This window comes from Humulus lupulus, chromosome 1 (assembly GCF_963169125.1).
Source record: "Humulus lupulus chromosome 1, drHumLupu1.1, whole genome shotgun sequence".
NCBI classification, from domain to species: Eukaryota; Viridiplantae; Streptophyta; class Magnoliopsida; order Rosales; family Cannabaceae; genus Humulus; species Humulus lupulus.
Window position 1 is genome coordinate 90,456,554 of NC_084793.1, and position 15,517 is coordinate 90,472,070.

Sequence of the window (15,517 nt, forward strand, 5' to 3'; positions counted from 1 at the left end):
ACACAATGTCAAGCGATTGACGACTTTGAACGTTGGCTAGTAGCAAAGTGCAATGTTCTGATAAATTTTTAGTATTTAAGTGTAATATTTTTGCAAATTTTAGTAATTTTTTCTGCAAATAAAAAAGTTTGGGTATTTAAGTGCTAAAATTTATTAAAATTTAAGTATTTTTTTATTAAAAAATGAATATTTATATGTAATATTATAAAATTGGGTATTTTTGCTCAAAATTTCCCTTTTTTAATTAATATATTCATGAAAAAAGAATTATTAATACACTAGTAAGGAAGGCAAGGCATCAAATTGAGATGTGGTCGAAAAACGAAGCCCAAAACATCATAAACTCTTTATTTTTATTTTACATTTCAAAATTTAAAACAAAGAGAGAGAATTTGGCGTGTCAACCAATCTTCATCTTCTTCCAATCTCTCCACCTTTACCACCGTCGCTGGAACCTTTTCCATTGTAGGTATAATTCACTCTACATTTATTCAATCAAACAAAACCCCAATTTCTTCTATTCAATATATATACGCATAAAAGAGTAGATTTTTGTTACAAATTTCGTTTTCAACTACAAATCGTCAGAGAAAACGATGGCTATTGCTTCTGATTGAGTATGTGAATGCCCTTTTTTCAGAAATGGATGCCTCTGTGAACGAGAACGAATCATTGAAGCTTCGCATCCGACGCTTGGAGCAAGGTATCTATTTGCTCATTTCTTTCTTTTCAGTGTGTAGTATTATTTATTTTGTATTCATAGCAAGCTCTGAAACCTAAATTGGTGGGGCAACTATGGGTCTGAACATTTGAGTTTGACCTGTGAATGAATGTGATGCCTTTTTTATTTAAAGAAATAGGATTCATGACAATAGTAGTCGTTTTTTTTTCTTTCCCTTTTAGTTCACAACAAAAATGTCGTTTTATTTATTTATTTTTAATCGAATAAACCTGTTTGATTGAGAAAAGGTGAAGTTTTTTATGTCAATGTTGAAAACTATGAAACTCTACTTTCTCTTTTTGTAGTTAAATTGTAACTTCGATTGGGGGTTAACACTTCAATTTGTCTACTATAATTGAAAATGTCGAAATGTAATTGATGATGCTTAACAAATCTATTGCATCGATGTATATGTTTTGATTGATGTTTGATTGTTTTTCTAGTGTCTATCATATATAACACTATGAGATTTTTGCAGAGCGTGATGAATTGCATAAGGATATTGAGCAACTATGCATGCAACAAGCCGGGCCTGGCTACCTTGCTGTGGCCACTAAAATGCATTTTCAAAGGTATTATTGCCTCTTTTTTATTTTTTTCTACTGAGCCCCACAATTAAGAAAATATTGAACATGTTTTGCATCAAAATTAATTCTCTATTAGGATCGCTGGCTTGGAACAGGAGATTGAGAGCTTAAAACAGAAGCTTGCTACATGCTCAAGAGAGAATCTGAATCTTCAAGAGGAGCTTTCAGAGGCTTATAGAATCAAAGTGAGGAGTTTATAAAAATTAAATATCTCTTCTAGTGAAGTAGTTCTTTTACAAGCTCACGTATTTTCGTTGTTCTCTTCAGAGTCAGCTGGCTGATCTTCATAGTGCTGAGGTTGCAAAGGTCTCTCTCTCTCTCTCTCTCTATTCTGCATCATTCCTCTTACTCCCTTTTCCCTTTAGAGGTTTGCATTAAAACTAAATTTTTTTTTTTTGCATCTTCATTTCTTTTGTATATTTAGTCGATGATGATTATGGTTTGTAATTATGATCAAGTTGGTATGTGAAGAATATAAAAAACAATTATAATAACAGCATAGGTGGGACTGAATTGTTTTGGCTGTAAAAAGAAACTAGGTTCCCAAATTTTATCATCAGTTCCTTCTGAATATCTGATGATGTTGGTGTAGGCCAGGGGATGTATTGTTGGTTCTGCTTTTTTATGGATTTGGCTTAATCAATTGTTGCTTGGACCTGGAGTAAGTTAGAAATAGAAAGGGCTTACTAACTTCTTAGCGTCCAATTTGGTGTAGTGAGAGAGAAGGTAGATATGATAAGGCCGATATAATGACTTCAAGGGACTAGTGAATGCAGAATATCTTTTTCTGTTAGTTTCATGAGTCTGAATGGTTGCTCTTTTTTTTTTGCCCCCCCACAGAATGTAGAAGCAGAGAAGCAGCTTAAATTTTTCCAAAGCTGTGTAGCTGCTGCTTTTGCCGAACGGGATAATGCAATAATGGAGGTTATGATTGCCATATATATTTTTAGTTACTTGCTTCTATTTTCTTGTATTGCAGTTTTTTAAAATGCTCTTTTTTATTAAATACTTCATAGTTTTTTAAAATGCCACGTGGCTTGTAAATTTGTTATAGGCTGAGAAGGCAAAGGAGAACGAGGAATTCATGTCAAAGAAATTCAATGATTTACAAAGGAGGTATTTATTCCGGGTCTCTCTCTCACTTCCTGGGTGCCCTTTTATATTCATGTGGATATCAACTTTTTCTTTTTTGATTGGTTCTAGTGAGAGAGAGAGAGAGAGTGTGTGTGTGTTTTAATTATTATCTTTGACTATACAAAGTACAATCTGTGGCAAAGTATATTTAAAACTCATCAAACTTGCAGGATCTGGATTAGCTTGTTTGTTAGAAGAATTAAAAGTAAAGTTTGGTGATTAAATTTTCTGTATCATGCAATTTCTTTTGACCTTGCGGTCAAGTCAGGAGTAAGATTAATAGTAGTTTGGTGCTTATGTGATCGTTGCATTCTAGCTGCTTGACTAGGCAATAATCTTAGCTCGGGTTCTTGCCTGCGGTTTTCAATTTTTATTTCTTAAAGATAGTGCTTGAGTTTCATTTTTCAACCTGCATAGACTTTTCGGATGCAATCTCTGCAGGGGTTGTTTTTGGTTAGATAGTGACATTTGGATAAGATTGTAGATTCTCCCTGTATATAGTTGTTGTTTCTCAGTAATTAGATTTTATTAAATTGAAAACCTCTATACAATTGTGCCTGCTGCTATTAATGTTACAGGATAGAGGAGCTCACAGCAGAGTGTTCTGCACAGAAAAAACTTACTGATGAACTGCAGGTTAGCTTACAAATAAAGGAGGAGCAGAATGAAACTTTTAAGAAGGTGATTTCCTCATATTTCCACCCTCCAACATATAGCACTGATAGTGTCACTACTGTGATTCTTTTGAATTTTTATGTCACCAGATAAATATGGTTTTTTTTTAAGAGAATGGTTTAAGATTGTAGATCATTTTCGATTTTGAAAGTTGAGTAGAACTGTCCTTTCTTTTTTCCCTTGCACGCATGAAGGAGATGTTTCCTTGGCAGGTTATTGACCAGTTTTATCAGATCAGGCAACAGTCTGTTGATGGATTTCAGGATACAAGTTGGGATTATAAATGCGCATGTCTTTTGCACGATCCTGTAGAATTTTGGAGTTTTAACGATTCAACAACAACTAAATACATTGTAAGTTTTCATAACCTTAAGTTTTGATTTATTATATAATTATGCTTATTGCCATTGTCATTTTCAAGATCTCTCGACTTGTTATCTTAGCCCAATCTTGCATTAGATGGGAAATTTAATTTTCTTTGTGATTTGAACCTAATCTTGTAAATTAGACATATGCACCATGGAATCATATTAGTCGGCAAATAATTGCATATGTGAAACAATTTAGTCTAGTGTAAAAAAATGTCACTTGTTTTTAAGTTGAGGCTTTTTATTCACATGCAATCAAGTAACTTCTCTTCAGACAGAGTGCCTTGGAAGCAGAATTGGAGATGGTGAGGAAGTGTGCAGATAGTTTCCAACATAAGCTGCGGGTGGTATGAATTTCATATTGTTCCTTGTTTCCACACAAAATTGAATTCTTTAACACATGTTCAAGAGTTGATTGTTTTGGCATGTAGGGTTTGGAAATTGAAAATCATTTGAAGAGGAGAGTTCGTGAATTGGAAAAAAAGATGGTAAGTCTTTATTTCAAAAAGAGATGTTTTACCATCATGTTATTTCCTGTATGCATCTTGAAAATTCTAATCGACTTGGGTGCAGATTTATACAGATAAAATGATGAAAAGCAGTATTGAAGAGTTACGCCATCGTCATTCTGAGTCTCGAGTTCAAGTTGTGAATTTACTTGATGGTGGAAAATCCTTTATCAAATCAGTTGCAGATGCGATAGATGAAAAGATTAGACAATTTGAGACAAGAGAACCTCACAATTTGGAGCCTTCATCGAGAGAAGATAATCACGATGAAAATGAATGTCGAGATGTACATATAAATACTGATGTGGATCGTGATTTACTTTCTAAGGTAAGTTATACGATTAATTTAACATGACTTTTGAAATTGACATGTGCTTACTGAAGTGAATAATGAAATTTGGACCCATGTATTTACAATAGGCTTTCTTATGGAGGAGATTCTGAAATTTTAATTCCAATGAATCATTTTACAGATGGGTAGTCCTAACAGTATGGTTGATAGAAATGGCGATGCTTCTGAAGCTCTAGCACAAGCATTGCAGGATAAGGTTTTCCTTCTTTGTCAAATTTTAAAAGTTTTGTTTATGCAATTGTGTACAAATCATAAATACAGTCTTCATTATTTGTTTGATTTTGTGTACAAATTATAAATGCAATCTGTAATGAAAATTTTCAGGTTGCAACATTATTGCTTTTGTCACAGCAAGAAGAAAGGCATTTGCTGGAAAGAAATGTGAATGCTGCTCTTCAAAAGAAGATAGAGGAACTTCATAGAAACCTACTTCAGGTGTTTTATATTTGACAGTGTTTGGTTCTTTCAAGCTTTCTTCTCTGAAATTACAGTTTTAAGTCCCAGTAATTTTCTGAGTCTAGAAACCTAACTTTTAATAGATCATGATTTTCATTTTGTATGTAATTGGTCAATGGCTTCGATAAGTTGTCTATATATGTCTGTTGCACCTGTTTTTTGGTGTTCATTCATTAATGAATTTGTGCATGCTTCTTCATTTGAAGATTAATATTTTGAGTTCATTTTTTGACACTGTAATTTTAATTATTGGTCTAGGTTATGAATGAAAAGGTAAGAGCTTTGATGGAGTTGGCGCATCTGAAGCAGGAACATCAACTTCTTCGAGAGTAAGATTTCTTCTTGTCAGAGTGTTGAGCTTTTTCAAGTTGGCTCTGTTTGCTTTTCTTTTGATAATTCCTTTTGTTTTACTAGTTATAAATTAGGTATATTACTGGTTGTAGCTCTTTAGGATGTAGATGTACAAACATGTACTGCTGATGTGTATAATAGTGTAAATCCACCAAGTTGTCTTCCATTTGGTAATTGTAAATATTATCAGTTTATCTCTGAGCTTGGCCTACATCAATCTGGGATAGATAGGTGTCATATGTTACTCTGTTATGTTATTGTTATTTTAACTTTTTGCTATAGTTTGGTTCTCATAACATTATTAATATTAGTTCAAGCTGATACTGTGATCCATTTATGCAGGAACATTTCTGGTAACGTGAATACAGAAAAAGTGTTGGCTAATGTTGGGGGTAGAAGTGTTGTTGCTCCTGAAATAGGAGGAAGATTAACAAACTTGCTGAAGAAAACAAATTTGAAACGCTTGGTTGGTTCACTAGACTTTAGAGGACGCGAAGGGGAAGTTCATCTGAACAATGAAGGGAACTTCTCTGGCAGGAAATCTGATAACATGGACTTTGCCAGGTTTGTGGTAAACTTTGAATACTTTGAGTTGCGAAAAATGAATATCTGTAGTTGGTTGGTTTTTCTGGGTGCAAATGTCCACCTGTTCTAGAAACTAATGTTCCCGTAGAATTGTGGATTTTCTTAATCCATTTTACATTCTTATTTTTTTTGTTATTGTTAATTCACCAGGATGAAGATTGAAAATGCAAATCTTAAGGAGAGCATGGAAAGTATGGAGCATCTGATTTCTTCAATTCATAGGCTTCGTCTGTCTCTTCTTGTAAAGGTAAAATCTGTAACACTTTTATGTATCTAAAAACTGATGGCATTCTAACTTGTGCTTGTTTTGTGAAATCAATTCTGTTATTTTGTGTTTTTTTTAAACTCATCTTTTTAGTTTCTGCTGTAACATATCGTTCAGGCCAAAGAGTCAGAGACTACCACAGGTACAGTTGCTATCATGCCAGAATCTCTGGATGAGATAATCTACAAGGCAAAACTTGTGAAGACTGCTCTTGGCAGCTCCTTACCGATTAGCTGGTCGGCAGAGGCAGATTTGGGATTGGATGGTGAAGGAGTTGGGAATGAGCAAGGTGACATTTTCGGGAGCTCCACAAACGAAAAGATAGATTTTGTTGCTGCTGCAGGATTTGAGATGGTGGAGCTCTTGATACTTGCCGCTCAGATCTTGAAGGATAACACCCCGAAAGTGGCTTCATATGCAGAGTGCTGATTGATCTTGTAATCTGTTTCATTTGGCAATGATTATGGTGCCTAACTTAACCATGATCTGTTAAGCGCTTGCATTGGAATGGAAGAGGTCGATTTACAAGACAAGGTATGCGGTGTAAGAAGAGGTCAACATAAAAGTTTGTGCTGTAATCAAGGTGGATTTCATTTACATGTCTTGTCCTGTTAACACTACGTCTACAATTCATGTATTATTTGTATTATAAATATGTTTCAATATAAAATTATCCTGAAAAAGTGTTTGTTGCTCATACAAAAGTGGTATGTACATTGATGATTTATCAAGTCCAGAGTATCGGAAGCTGAATCAGCAAACAAAACAATAATTATGTTTGGGAATTATAGGGCAGTTACCTTTGCAAACCAAATCATCAAATAGCGCAATGTATCACCAATTCACCAAAACAGATGAGCCTAGACATGCGTCACAAATCAATAATTAATTCATCATCACGTGTGATATATTTATATATATTTCTATATTTCTGGTAACCGAAAGTGCGTCTTTGTTTTTGTTAGAATATTTGGTCTGCATTAAACATCAGAACACATCAGCAAAGTTACGTTTTTCTTTCAGTCTTGTCTATCTTTTCTCCAGATGAGTCTATCTTTATTTTTGATATTTTTTAAATTAGATGACAGTTGTAAAACCCCATATAAATAAGTCTTATTATCTCAGTTGTTTAGGGGTGATAAGAGAACAGATTTCATTTGTAAAATATGAGTTTTTTCAGAGAGAGAGCTTGAGAGAGAAACACTTGGGTCTTGGGTGAGAGATTTCTTTGTACATGGTCAAGTGTACTTGGAGTTTTGCTTGGGTTCAAGGCATTGTAATCCATCAAGTGTAGAAGTTCTCTAGTGGTGACAAGTTGTAATCTTCATTGTTGTTTCATAATGCAGAGAAGAACATCCCAAGATGAAGCTGGTGTGAGGAAGGTGAATTCCCTAACAGTGGTATCAAGAGTCAGGTTGATTGACAAAGTTCAGCTTCAAGATCAAAGGTGACAAAGAAGGGAAGAACTGGCTGAATCAAGTTCTTCATCAGAATGTGACACAGGACAAATTTCAGTCAAGAAAGAAGTCCAAGAATCAAGTTCGAAGGTTCAAGAATCTGTTCAAAGTCTCTTGGATTAGAGTTATTGCAACAATATGAGTAATATGAAGCTTGAAATAGAGAGGTTTGATGGTAATGGGGATTTTAGAATTTGGAGAAGGAAGATTAAAGGAATGTTGGCTTCTCAAAAGTTATTGCGTGTTCTTGAAGATCTCATTTCATGGCCTGAAGGTACTACAAAAGATCAAAAAGAAGAAATGCTCGAATCAGCCATTGGGATTATGATTTTTCATTTGTCGGACTCCATCATTCGAATGGTTGATAAAGAAGACACTCCATCCAAGATTTGGAAGAAACTAGATGAGTTATTTCAGCAACAGACTCTCACCAACAAAATCTTTCTTAAGGAAATAATCTTTGAATTTAAGATGAGCAGTAGCAAGAGTTTGGAGCAGAATTTGGATGAGTTTCTAAGGATGAACATTGAGTTGGCTAACTCAGGAGAAGGAGAAGCTTTTAGTGATGAAAACCAAGCAATTATCATTTTAAATTCTTTGCCTGAATCGTTTAAGGAGGTCAAAAGTGCTATCAAGTATGGTCGTACATCAATTACTTTAGAAGAAATAATTTCAACATTGAAATCAAAGGATTTAGAGTTAAAATCAGAAAAATCTTCTTCACCAAACCTTGGAGAAAGCAACTACGCAAGGGGTCGATCACCACACAAAAACTCAAATGGCTATCATGGTAAAAGGCACAGCAAGAGCAGAGGTAGATTTGGTTCCAGAGGTCCAAACAATTCAAGGACGTGTTTTCATTGTGGCAAGCTTGGTCACATGAAGAGAGATTGTTATCTCTGGCTCAGAAAACAAAAGGGCAGGAGTTCCATCTGTGAAAGTGCTAAATCCATCTACGAGGGAAAATCTGAACATACGGATTCAGTAAATATTGGAAAAGCTTGTAATGATGTTAAAGCTTTAATTGCAGCAACAGGAGAAAATGAAAAAGATTGGATCTTGGACTCTGGGTGTTCATACCATATGACTTTCAATAAAGAATGGCTTCAAGATTTCAGAGAGTTGAATGGTGGTAAGGTTATTATGGGGAATAATCAATCTTGCCAAGTAACTGGAATAGGCTCAATCAACATCAAAATGTTTGATGGTGTCATTCGAACATTGAAGAATGTCAGGTATGTTCTTAATCTATCTAGAAATTTGGTTTCACCAAGCATGCTTGATGATGCAGATTATATAGTAAAAATAGAGCATGGAACCATGAAGATTTGTAGAGGTTCAATGGTAGTTCTTAAGGGAATTAAGGACTCTCTATACTACCTAATTGGTGAAACAGTAACTGGCAGCAACACTTTAGCTGAGGCACCAGAAGATCACAAGGAAATCCTATGGCATAGGAGACTTGGTCACATAAGTGATAAAGGCTTGCAAGTGTTAAAGCAACAAAGCTTACTTGGAAAGGATAAGGTGAGCAAGGTAGATTTTTGTGAGAATTGTGTCTTGGGCAAACATCACAGATTGGCTTTCAAAGTTGGGCAACACAATTCAAGGGGCATACTTGAATACCTACATGCAGACTTATGGGGTCCAGAAAAGGTTCCAACAATTGGAGGTAACAATTACTTTCTTTCTATTTTAGATGATTTTTCTAGAAAAGTATGGGTGCATTTATTGAAACATAAAAATGATGCATTTGAGGCTTTTAAAAATTGGATAATTCTTATGGAAAATCAAACAAATAGGAAGATTAAAATATTGAGGACCGATAATGGATTAGAATTTTTCAATGAGATATTTTATTCATATTGTAGAGAGAATGGTATTCAAAGACATAGGACTGTGAGATTAAAACCTCAACAAAATGGGGTGGCTGAAAGAATGAACCGAACACTACTTGATAAAACTAGATGTATGATGATTAGTTCAAGTATACCCAAGGGATTTTGGGGGAAGCTATAATGACAGCTGCATATCTAGTAAATAGATGTCCTAATATAACTATAGAGTTTAAGACACCTGAAGAAAAATGGTCCAATAAACCACCAAACTTGTCTTACTTAAGAGTTTTTGGGTGTGCTGCTTATGCACACCAAAGAGAGGGTAAATTAGATCCTAGAGCAGTTAAGTGTGTATTTTTGGGTTACCCACAGGGAACTAAAGGTTACAAATTATGGGTTAAAGAAAACAAATGTTACAAACTTATAATCAGTCGTGATGTCATATTTAAAGAAGATTGTTTTCCTTGTTTATCTCAAACTAACATTCTTGCAGGTCAAGAACAAAATAGTACTAACAATGCAGGTACAATAGAGACTTTAGTTCAGATGGAAACAAGAGCACCCAACAAAAATCAGGTGGAAGAAAATAAGATTCAGACCCCTACTCAAACTCAAGCTGAAATGCAACCAGAACAAAGTGTAGATACATCTGAAATTCATGCAGATCAGAATGCGTCATATCAACTTGCAAGAGACATAGTCAGGAGATAACCAAAACCAGTCCAGAAGCTTACACTTACAGCGTGGGATGACATGATAGCTTATGCACTGATGTCTGCACTTGAGTTAGCTAATTCAGAACCCAACTCATATGAAGAGGCAGTAAAAGGTTCAGATTCAAAGCATTGGATTGATGCTATGAAGGAGGAAATGAGGTCTTTGTACAAGAATGATACTTGGACACTGGTTAATAGACCCAAAGACAATAATGTAGTAGCATGTAGATGGTTGTTCAAAGTAAAAGAAGGCATGAATGATCAAGAACTAGTGAGATACAAAGCAAGGTTGGTTGCTAAGGGCTTCATTCAAAAGGAAGGAGTGAATTTTACAGAGATTTTCTCACCAGTCATTAAATATAAAACCATAAGAATCATTTTATCTTTGGTTGCCCAGTTCAATCTGGAACTTGACCAGATGGATGTAAAAACTGCTTTTTTACATGATGACTTAGAAGAGACTATTTACATGGAGCAACCAATTGGGTTTGAGATGTTCAAAGGCCAAGATAAAGTTTGTTTGCTCAAGAGATCGTTGTATGGCCTCAAGCAATCTCCTCGGTAGTGGTATAAACGTTTTGATGGGTTCATGATAAAGCATGGTTTTCAAATAAGCTACTATGATCCTTGCCTCTACTTCAAAGGAAAACAATTCAAAGATATTGAGTTTCTATTGTTGTGTATGGATGATATGTTGCTGATTAGTGACAAAAGGAACAAGTTGAATAAATTGAAGGCTCTTCTCAAAACAGAATTTGAAATGAAGGATTTGGGCATGGCTACAAAGATTTTAGGTATGGAGATCAAGAGAAATAGGGATCAACATACCATCTTCATCAATCAAAAGTCTTATGTTGAAAAGGTTCTAAAAAAGTTTTCTATGAAGGGTGCTAAAGCTGTCAAACAGCCATTGACAAGTCAATATCAGCTTACAAATGCTGATTGTCCTAAAACTGAGTTTGAAAGGGAAGATATGGCCAATGTACCTTATTCTAATGCTGTTGGAGCTATAATGTATCTAATGATTTGTACTAGGCCTGATTTATCACACTCGATTAGTGCTCTAAGTAGATTCATGGCAAATCCCGGAAGAATTCATTGGGATGCTATGAAGTGGTTGCTGCGTTATTTGATTAATACTACTAGATATGGGTTGGTGTACAAGCAGCATCATAATCAGGTGGAAATCAGTGGGTTTGTAGACTCGGATTATGCTGGAGACTGAGACACTAGAAAGTCTACTACAGCCTATTACTTTCTAGTAAGTGAGAATTGTGTGAGTTGGAAGTCTCAACTACAATTTGTAGTTGCACTTTCAACTGCTGAAGTTGAGTACTTGGCTGCTACTGAAGCAATCAAAGAAGGTATTTGGATTCAAGGTCTTCTAAAAGAGCTACAAGTGTTCAAAGGAAAAGCTACAATTTTTTCAGATAGTCAAAGTGCCATACATTTGTGTAAGAATCCAGTATTTCATGACCAGACTAAGCATGTGGAGATCAAGTATCACTTTATTCGTGACAAGGTCACTGAAGGTGTAATCAATGTCGAAAAAGTCCCCACAGAAGAGAACCCCGCTGATGCTGGAACTAAGATATTGCCATTGAGCAAGTTTAACTACTGTCTAAGCTTGCTCGGAATTGATCATGGATGATAGTTGATGGCTGAACTGGGATCCTTGGGAAGTTATGTTTACCTCTGCAATCCATGTTTAATGAAGACCAAGGTGGAAATTTGTTAGAATATTTGGTCTGCATTAAACATCAGAACACATCAGCAAAGTTACGTTTTTCTTCCAGTCTTGTCTATTTTTTCTCCAGATGAGTCTATGTTTATTTATGATATTTTTTAAATTAGATGACAGTTGTAAAACCCCCTATAAATAAGTCTTATTATCTCTGTTGTTTAGGGGTGATAGGAGAACAGATTTCATTTGTAAAATAAGAGCTTTTTCAGAGAGAGAGCTTGAGAGAGAAACACTTGGGTCTTGGGTGAGAGATTTCTTTGTACATGGTTAAGTGTACTTGGGGTTTTGCTTGAGTTCAAGGCATTGTAATCCATCAAGTGTAGAAGTTCTCTAGTAGTGACAAGTTGTAATCTTCATTGTTGTTTCATAGTGCAGAGAAGAACATCCCAAAATGAAGCTGGTGTGAGGAAGGTGAATTCCCTAACAGTTTTTAAACTGAATGTCCAATCTAGAGTGTAAATTACTAGTAAAATGCAGTTCTAAAGTATCATCTGGATTGGTGATTAAAACCGAATGAAAACCAATGCAAAGATGAAAAATGGTACAAAAACATGGTCTTATAACGATGGTTCTTGATACAGAAAAACCTTTGACTTGTAAATGCATATGAAGTCACTTGAAACCTCAACAACAGAGTACCACTCAAAACATTTGAACGATAAAAAGCAAAGCCCAAATATATAGGGTTACACAATGAGCAAGAATCTGAGAGTTGGTCCTTGTCTGTAAGTCTACTATGATTCAGCAGTGACTTCCACAGCAGCGACTCTCTCGCTCAAGGAATTCTCTTCACTATCGCCCTCAAGCTGGCTGTAATTTCCTTTCTCCTTGAAGAGTTGAATGTGGTGATGCTTGCAGTAGAGCTTTCCCTCATGTGCAATATAGTTGGATGGGCTTATGGTGCAACCCCCATAAGTGCATTTGAAGCAACTCTTGTGGTAAGGAGTTCCATTAACCGTCACCTTAGCAAAAATCAACATATGAACCAGGATTAGGTGGTTTTATCAATATGTTTGTTTTACTTTACCGAGCAAATTTATTTATGAGATTTTTTCTCAAGTACAATTTTTTTTGTTTTTTTTACTTTTTTATAGTTCTTACTTTTTTTTTTTAAAATACGCAATCAAATTTTTAAAAATACAATTTTCAAAATTTCACAATTAAAAAAATTCGGTACTAAAAAATAACTTGAAAACAATTCACTGGACTAACTAAACATAAAATAAAAAATAAAAAAAAAAACCTAAAATCAACATGAAAAAAACTTGAAAACAAAACAAAAAAATAAAAAAGACAAAACCGTAAAAATGTAAAAAAAACATAATTTTTTTAGTAAAAATTAGTATTTAATGTAATTTTCCCTTTATTTATTTAGTTTGTCCTAATTTCTGGGATTTTTTATGTTGAAAGAAAAAATCTTGAATAATATGGATTGAATTAAGGAGTCAAATGTTGAACGAATGTATCCATACATAATGCAATGTTTAGAAGCTAAGGTTGAGTCATTTCACAGGTGAACTATAATTACCTTCTCAATCGGATAAGCGGTTTTGTTACATCCCACGCACTTATCTTTGGTGCCCGCAAACATATTCGAGACTGTCTTTGCATTCTGTAGAATCCAAATCCAAATCCAAATCCAAATCCAATATTATAAAAGCGCTATTAATTATATCATATGAACAACATATAAAAGAGTTGGGATCGTGATTGTAATCGACCATAAATTACATACCTCGCTAGTTGGTTTTTCTGGTTTCAAGATCTTAGGAGTCCCTGATGTTGAATAAGAAACAAATAATTAGTATCAGAAAAGAGTCTATATTGAGTTGAGTTATTAAACTCTTAGGTCTGTCACCTTCAAAACTCTTGTCCAGGCTACCAGTTCGCTTGAAGAGTTGATCATAGTGAGGCCTGCAGTAGAGGACCCCTTCAAACGAACAATAGCTGCTAAGCTGCAAAATGAATTAATAACAACAACAAAAAATGTCATCCTTTCATGAATGGCTAGTCTATCTTAAAAAAGACTAAATCGCTAGTCTAGCTATATGAGTTGCCTATAGCTGGCGAAAAAAAGAATCTCAAAGGATCCAATCCCATTCCATTTACAAACAACACACTATATATAATATTGAAAGATAGTTTTTAGTTTCAACAAAACGTCCTTGTGAAAAACGGACAATAATGAAAATAAGGTATACATCAGGAAACCATAACAGTAATAAATTAATAATACATGTGTTTTTTTTCTTTCTTTTTTTTTAGCTTGTATTAGTTGCAATTTGAAATTGGAAATTAAGGTAACATACTTGGCACGGAAGGTACAAATGAATATATAATTATACATAAGCATGGTGATCCATGCAAATGCCTAGATGACGAATAAAACTCCTTAAAATGTTACCATACTAGTAAAAAAATGTGGTTATATATATATATATATCATATGTATGTAATGTACCTTAAGGGTACTCCTGCAGTGATGGCATCGGAAGCAGGCCTTGTGGTAGATCCTGGTATCAGCTGTCAACTTATCAACCAGGTACACCGTCTTGTTGCATGCAGTACATTTCTGGGTGGTTCCTGCAAATGTGGCCATGGCTTCCTATCCAACCCTTTGAGCCCCAACCACAACCACAACCACAACCAGACCTTATTTTCCACTGATCTTCTTCCACGTACGTGCTGCCTTCTTCCATCTCTCTTCTTTTGCCTTTTATTTGTGAGAAAGTAAAAAACCAAAGGTTAAGATGAAAATATCTGATAGAGAAATGCGGACTGCACTGTCTATGTCAACGACAATGATAGATAATTTGTAAATAAAGTAAATTGTTGTCACTATTTGGCAATTATTTTGTCCGAATCTAAAGCGACTCCATACCATTATTTACGAAAAATTTAACAGTAAACGATTATACATCATGTCATAATAACCTTCTATTTTTTTTTCTTTTTTTTTTTTGGTCATAAACGTTTAAAGTTAATATTATGATACCTTTCTTTTGTGCAATAGTAGGTACTCACTTTCTTTTTCCCCCTTAACCATATAAGATAACTTGTCAGGAGTTGAGTGAATTATGTTATACTCTACGTTGTTCATAAAGTTGCTTTTACTTTTTCAAAGGTGATAATGGCCCGTTCTTTAGTACCAAAATTTCATCATGAAGGACCTAACTGCTAGCTGGATTCATGTTAGGTCTCTCTTTCTCTCTCGATTCATCATAGTATTACGTGACTCTTGATATATATTATCGACATGGCCACAAATGCCTATTTTTTCACATCACTCTATGCAATTGCCCTTTTTTTTTTTTCTTACAAATACCTATTTTTATAGTAAAATTCTCAATTTGTCATTTTTGAATAGTTAAATTATTTAAAAGTCTCATACTTAGTTTTTTATTTTTTTCTTGAAATTTCTTAATTCTATATACTCTCCTAGTCTCTTAATATCTTATTCAAATAAATATAATTTATTTGTTCAAACTTTTCAATATAAATTATTATTGTTCTTCAATTTTTTCTCCAAAAATTATAATTAATGAAAAACTTGATGTATCAATTAATACTAATAGTTTTAAATATAATAGTAAGAAAGTTTATAATTTTTTAAAATAAATTATTGCAAAATAAATTCAGTACTTACAATTTCATTTAAATAATTAAATAATAAACTCATTAATTACATTTTTGTTATATAAAAATTTGCATTGTCTCTACAGGATATAAACTTATAGATATTTTACTCTTACTTTATAA

The 15,517-nt window shown here is 34.2% G+C and overlaps 2 protein-coding genes across 5 annotated transcripts in view; one reads left to right on the top strand and one right to left on the bottom strand.

Moving 5' to 3' along the window:
* The first annotated feature begins 311 nt into the window (after nucleotides 1-311).
* Nucleotides 312-6,707, top strand: LOC133795761 (uncharacterized). 3 transcript variants are annotated; one of them, XM_062233220.1, is made up of 18 exons: nucleotides 312-469; nucleotides 641-703; nucleotides 1,200-1,293; nucleotides 1,385-1,493; nucleotides 1,576-1,614; nucleotides 2,149-2,232; nucleotides 2,363-2,424; nucleotides 3,021-3,123; nucleotides 3,330-3,470; nucleotides 3,764-3,832; nucleotides 3,917-3,973; nucleotides 4,059-4,322; nucleotides 4,468-4,542; nucleotides 4,671-4,781; nucleotides 5,061-5,131; nucleotides 5,496-5,717; nucleotides 5,889-5,985; nucleotides 6,121-6,707. In XM_062233220.1, the coding sequence occupies exons 2-18, from the start codon at nucleotides 643-645 to the stop codon at nucleotides 6,430-6,432; spliced, it is 1,971 nt and encodes a 656-aa protein (XP_062089204.1). In that variant the 5' UTR covers nucleotides 312-469; nucleotides 641-642; the 3' UTR covers nucleotides 6,433-6,707. The 3 variants fall into 3 exon arrangements, with proteins under 3 accessions (XP_062089204.1, XP_062089210.1, XP_062089215.1); XM_062233226.1 differs by having other exon boundaries at nucleotides 314-465; XM_062233231.1 differs by lacking the exon at nucleotides 312-469 and having other exon boundaries at nucleotides 688-703; nucleotides 1,404-1,493.
* A 5,590-nt stretch (nucleotides 6,708-12,297) lies between these two features.
* LOC133795778 (LIM domain-containing protein WLIM1-like) overlaps nucleotides 12,298-15,517 on the bottom strand; it is a 5,901-nt gene continuing 2,681 nt past the window's right edge. For both annotated transcript variants that reach the window (XM_062233247.1, XM_062233242.1), the window contains exons 3-7: nucleotides 14,220-14,471; nucleotides 13,617-13,713; nucleotides 13,494-13,534; nucleotides 13,287-13,370; nucleotides 12,298-12,720 (exon numbers count right to left, since the gene is read on the bottom strand). In XM_062233247.1, coding sequence (XP_062089231.1) covers nucleotides 12,493-12,720; nucleotides 13,287-13,370; nucleotides 13,494-13,534; nucleotides 13,617-13,713; nucleotides 14,220-14,357 — 588 coding nt within the window. In that variant the 5' untranslated portion in view covers nucleotides 14,358-14,471 and the 3' untranslated portion in view covers nucleotides 12,298-12,492. The remainder of the gene's footprint in view (nucleotides 12,721-13,286; nucleotides 13,371-13,493; nucleotides 13,535-13,616; nucleotides 13,714-14,219; nucleotides 14,472-15,517) is intronic.

What these genes read in the sequence shown, in the direction of transcription:
- LOC133795761 (XM_062233220.1), top strand. Translation starts at nt 643, where the DNA reads ATGGATGCCTCTGTGAACGAGAACGAATCATTGAAGCTTCGCATCCGA. An exon ending in AGAATGAAACTTTTAAGAAG is followed by an intron (nt 3,124 to 3,329) that starts GTGATTTCCTCA and finishes TTTCCTTGGCAG; the next exon opens with GTTATTGACCAGTTTTATCA. An exon ending in TTCATAGAAACCTACTTCAG is followed by an intron (nt 4,782 to 5,060) that starts GTGTTTTATATT and finishes TTATTGGTCTAG; the next exon opens with GTTATGAATGAAAAGGTAAG.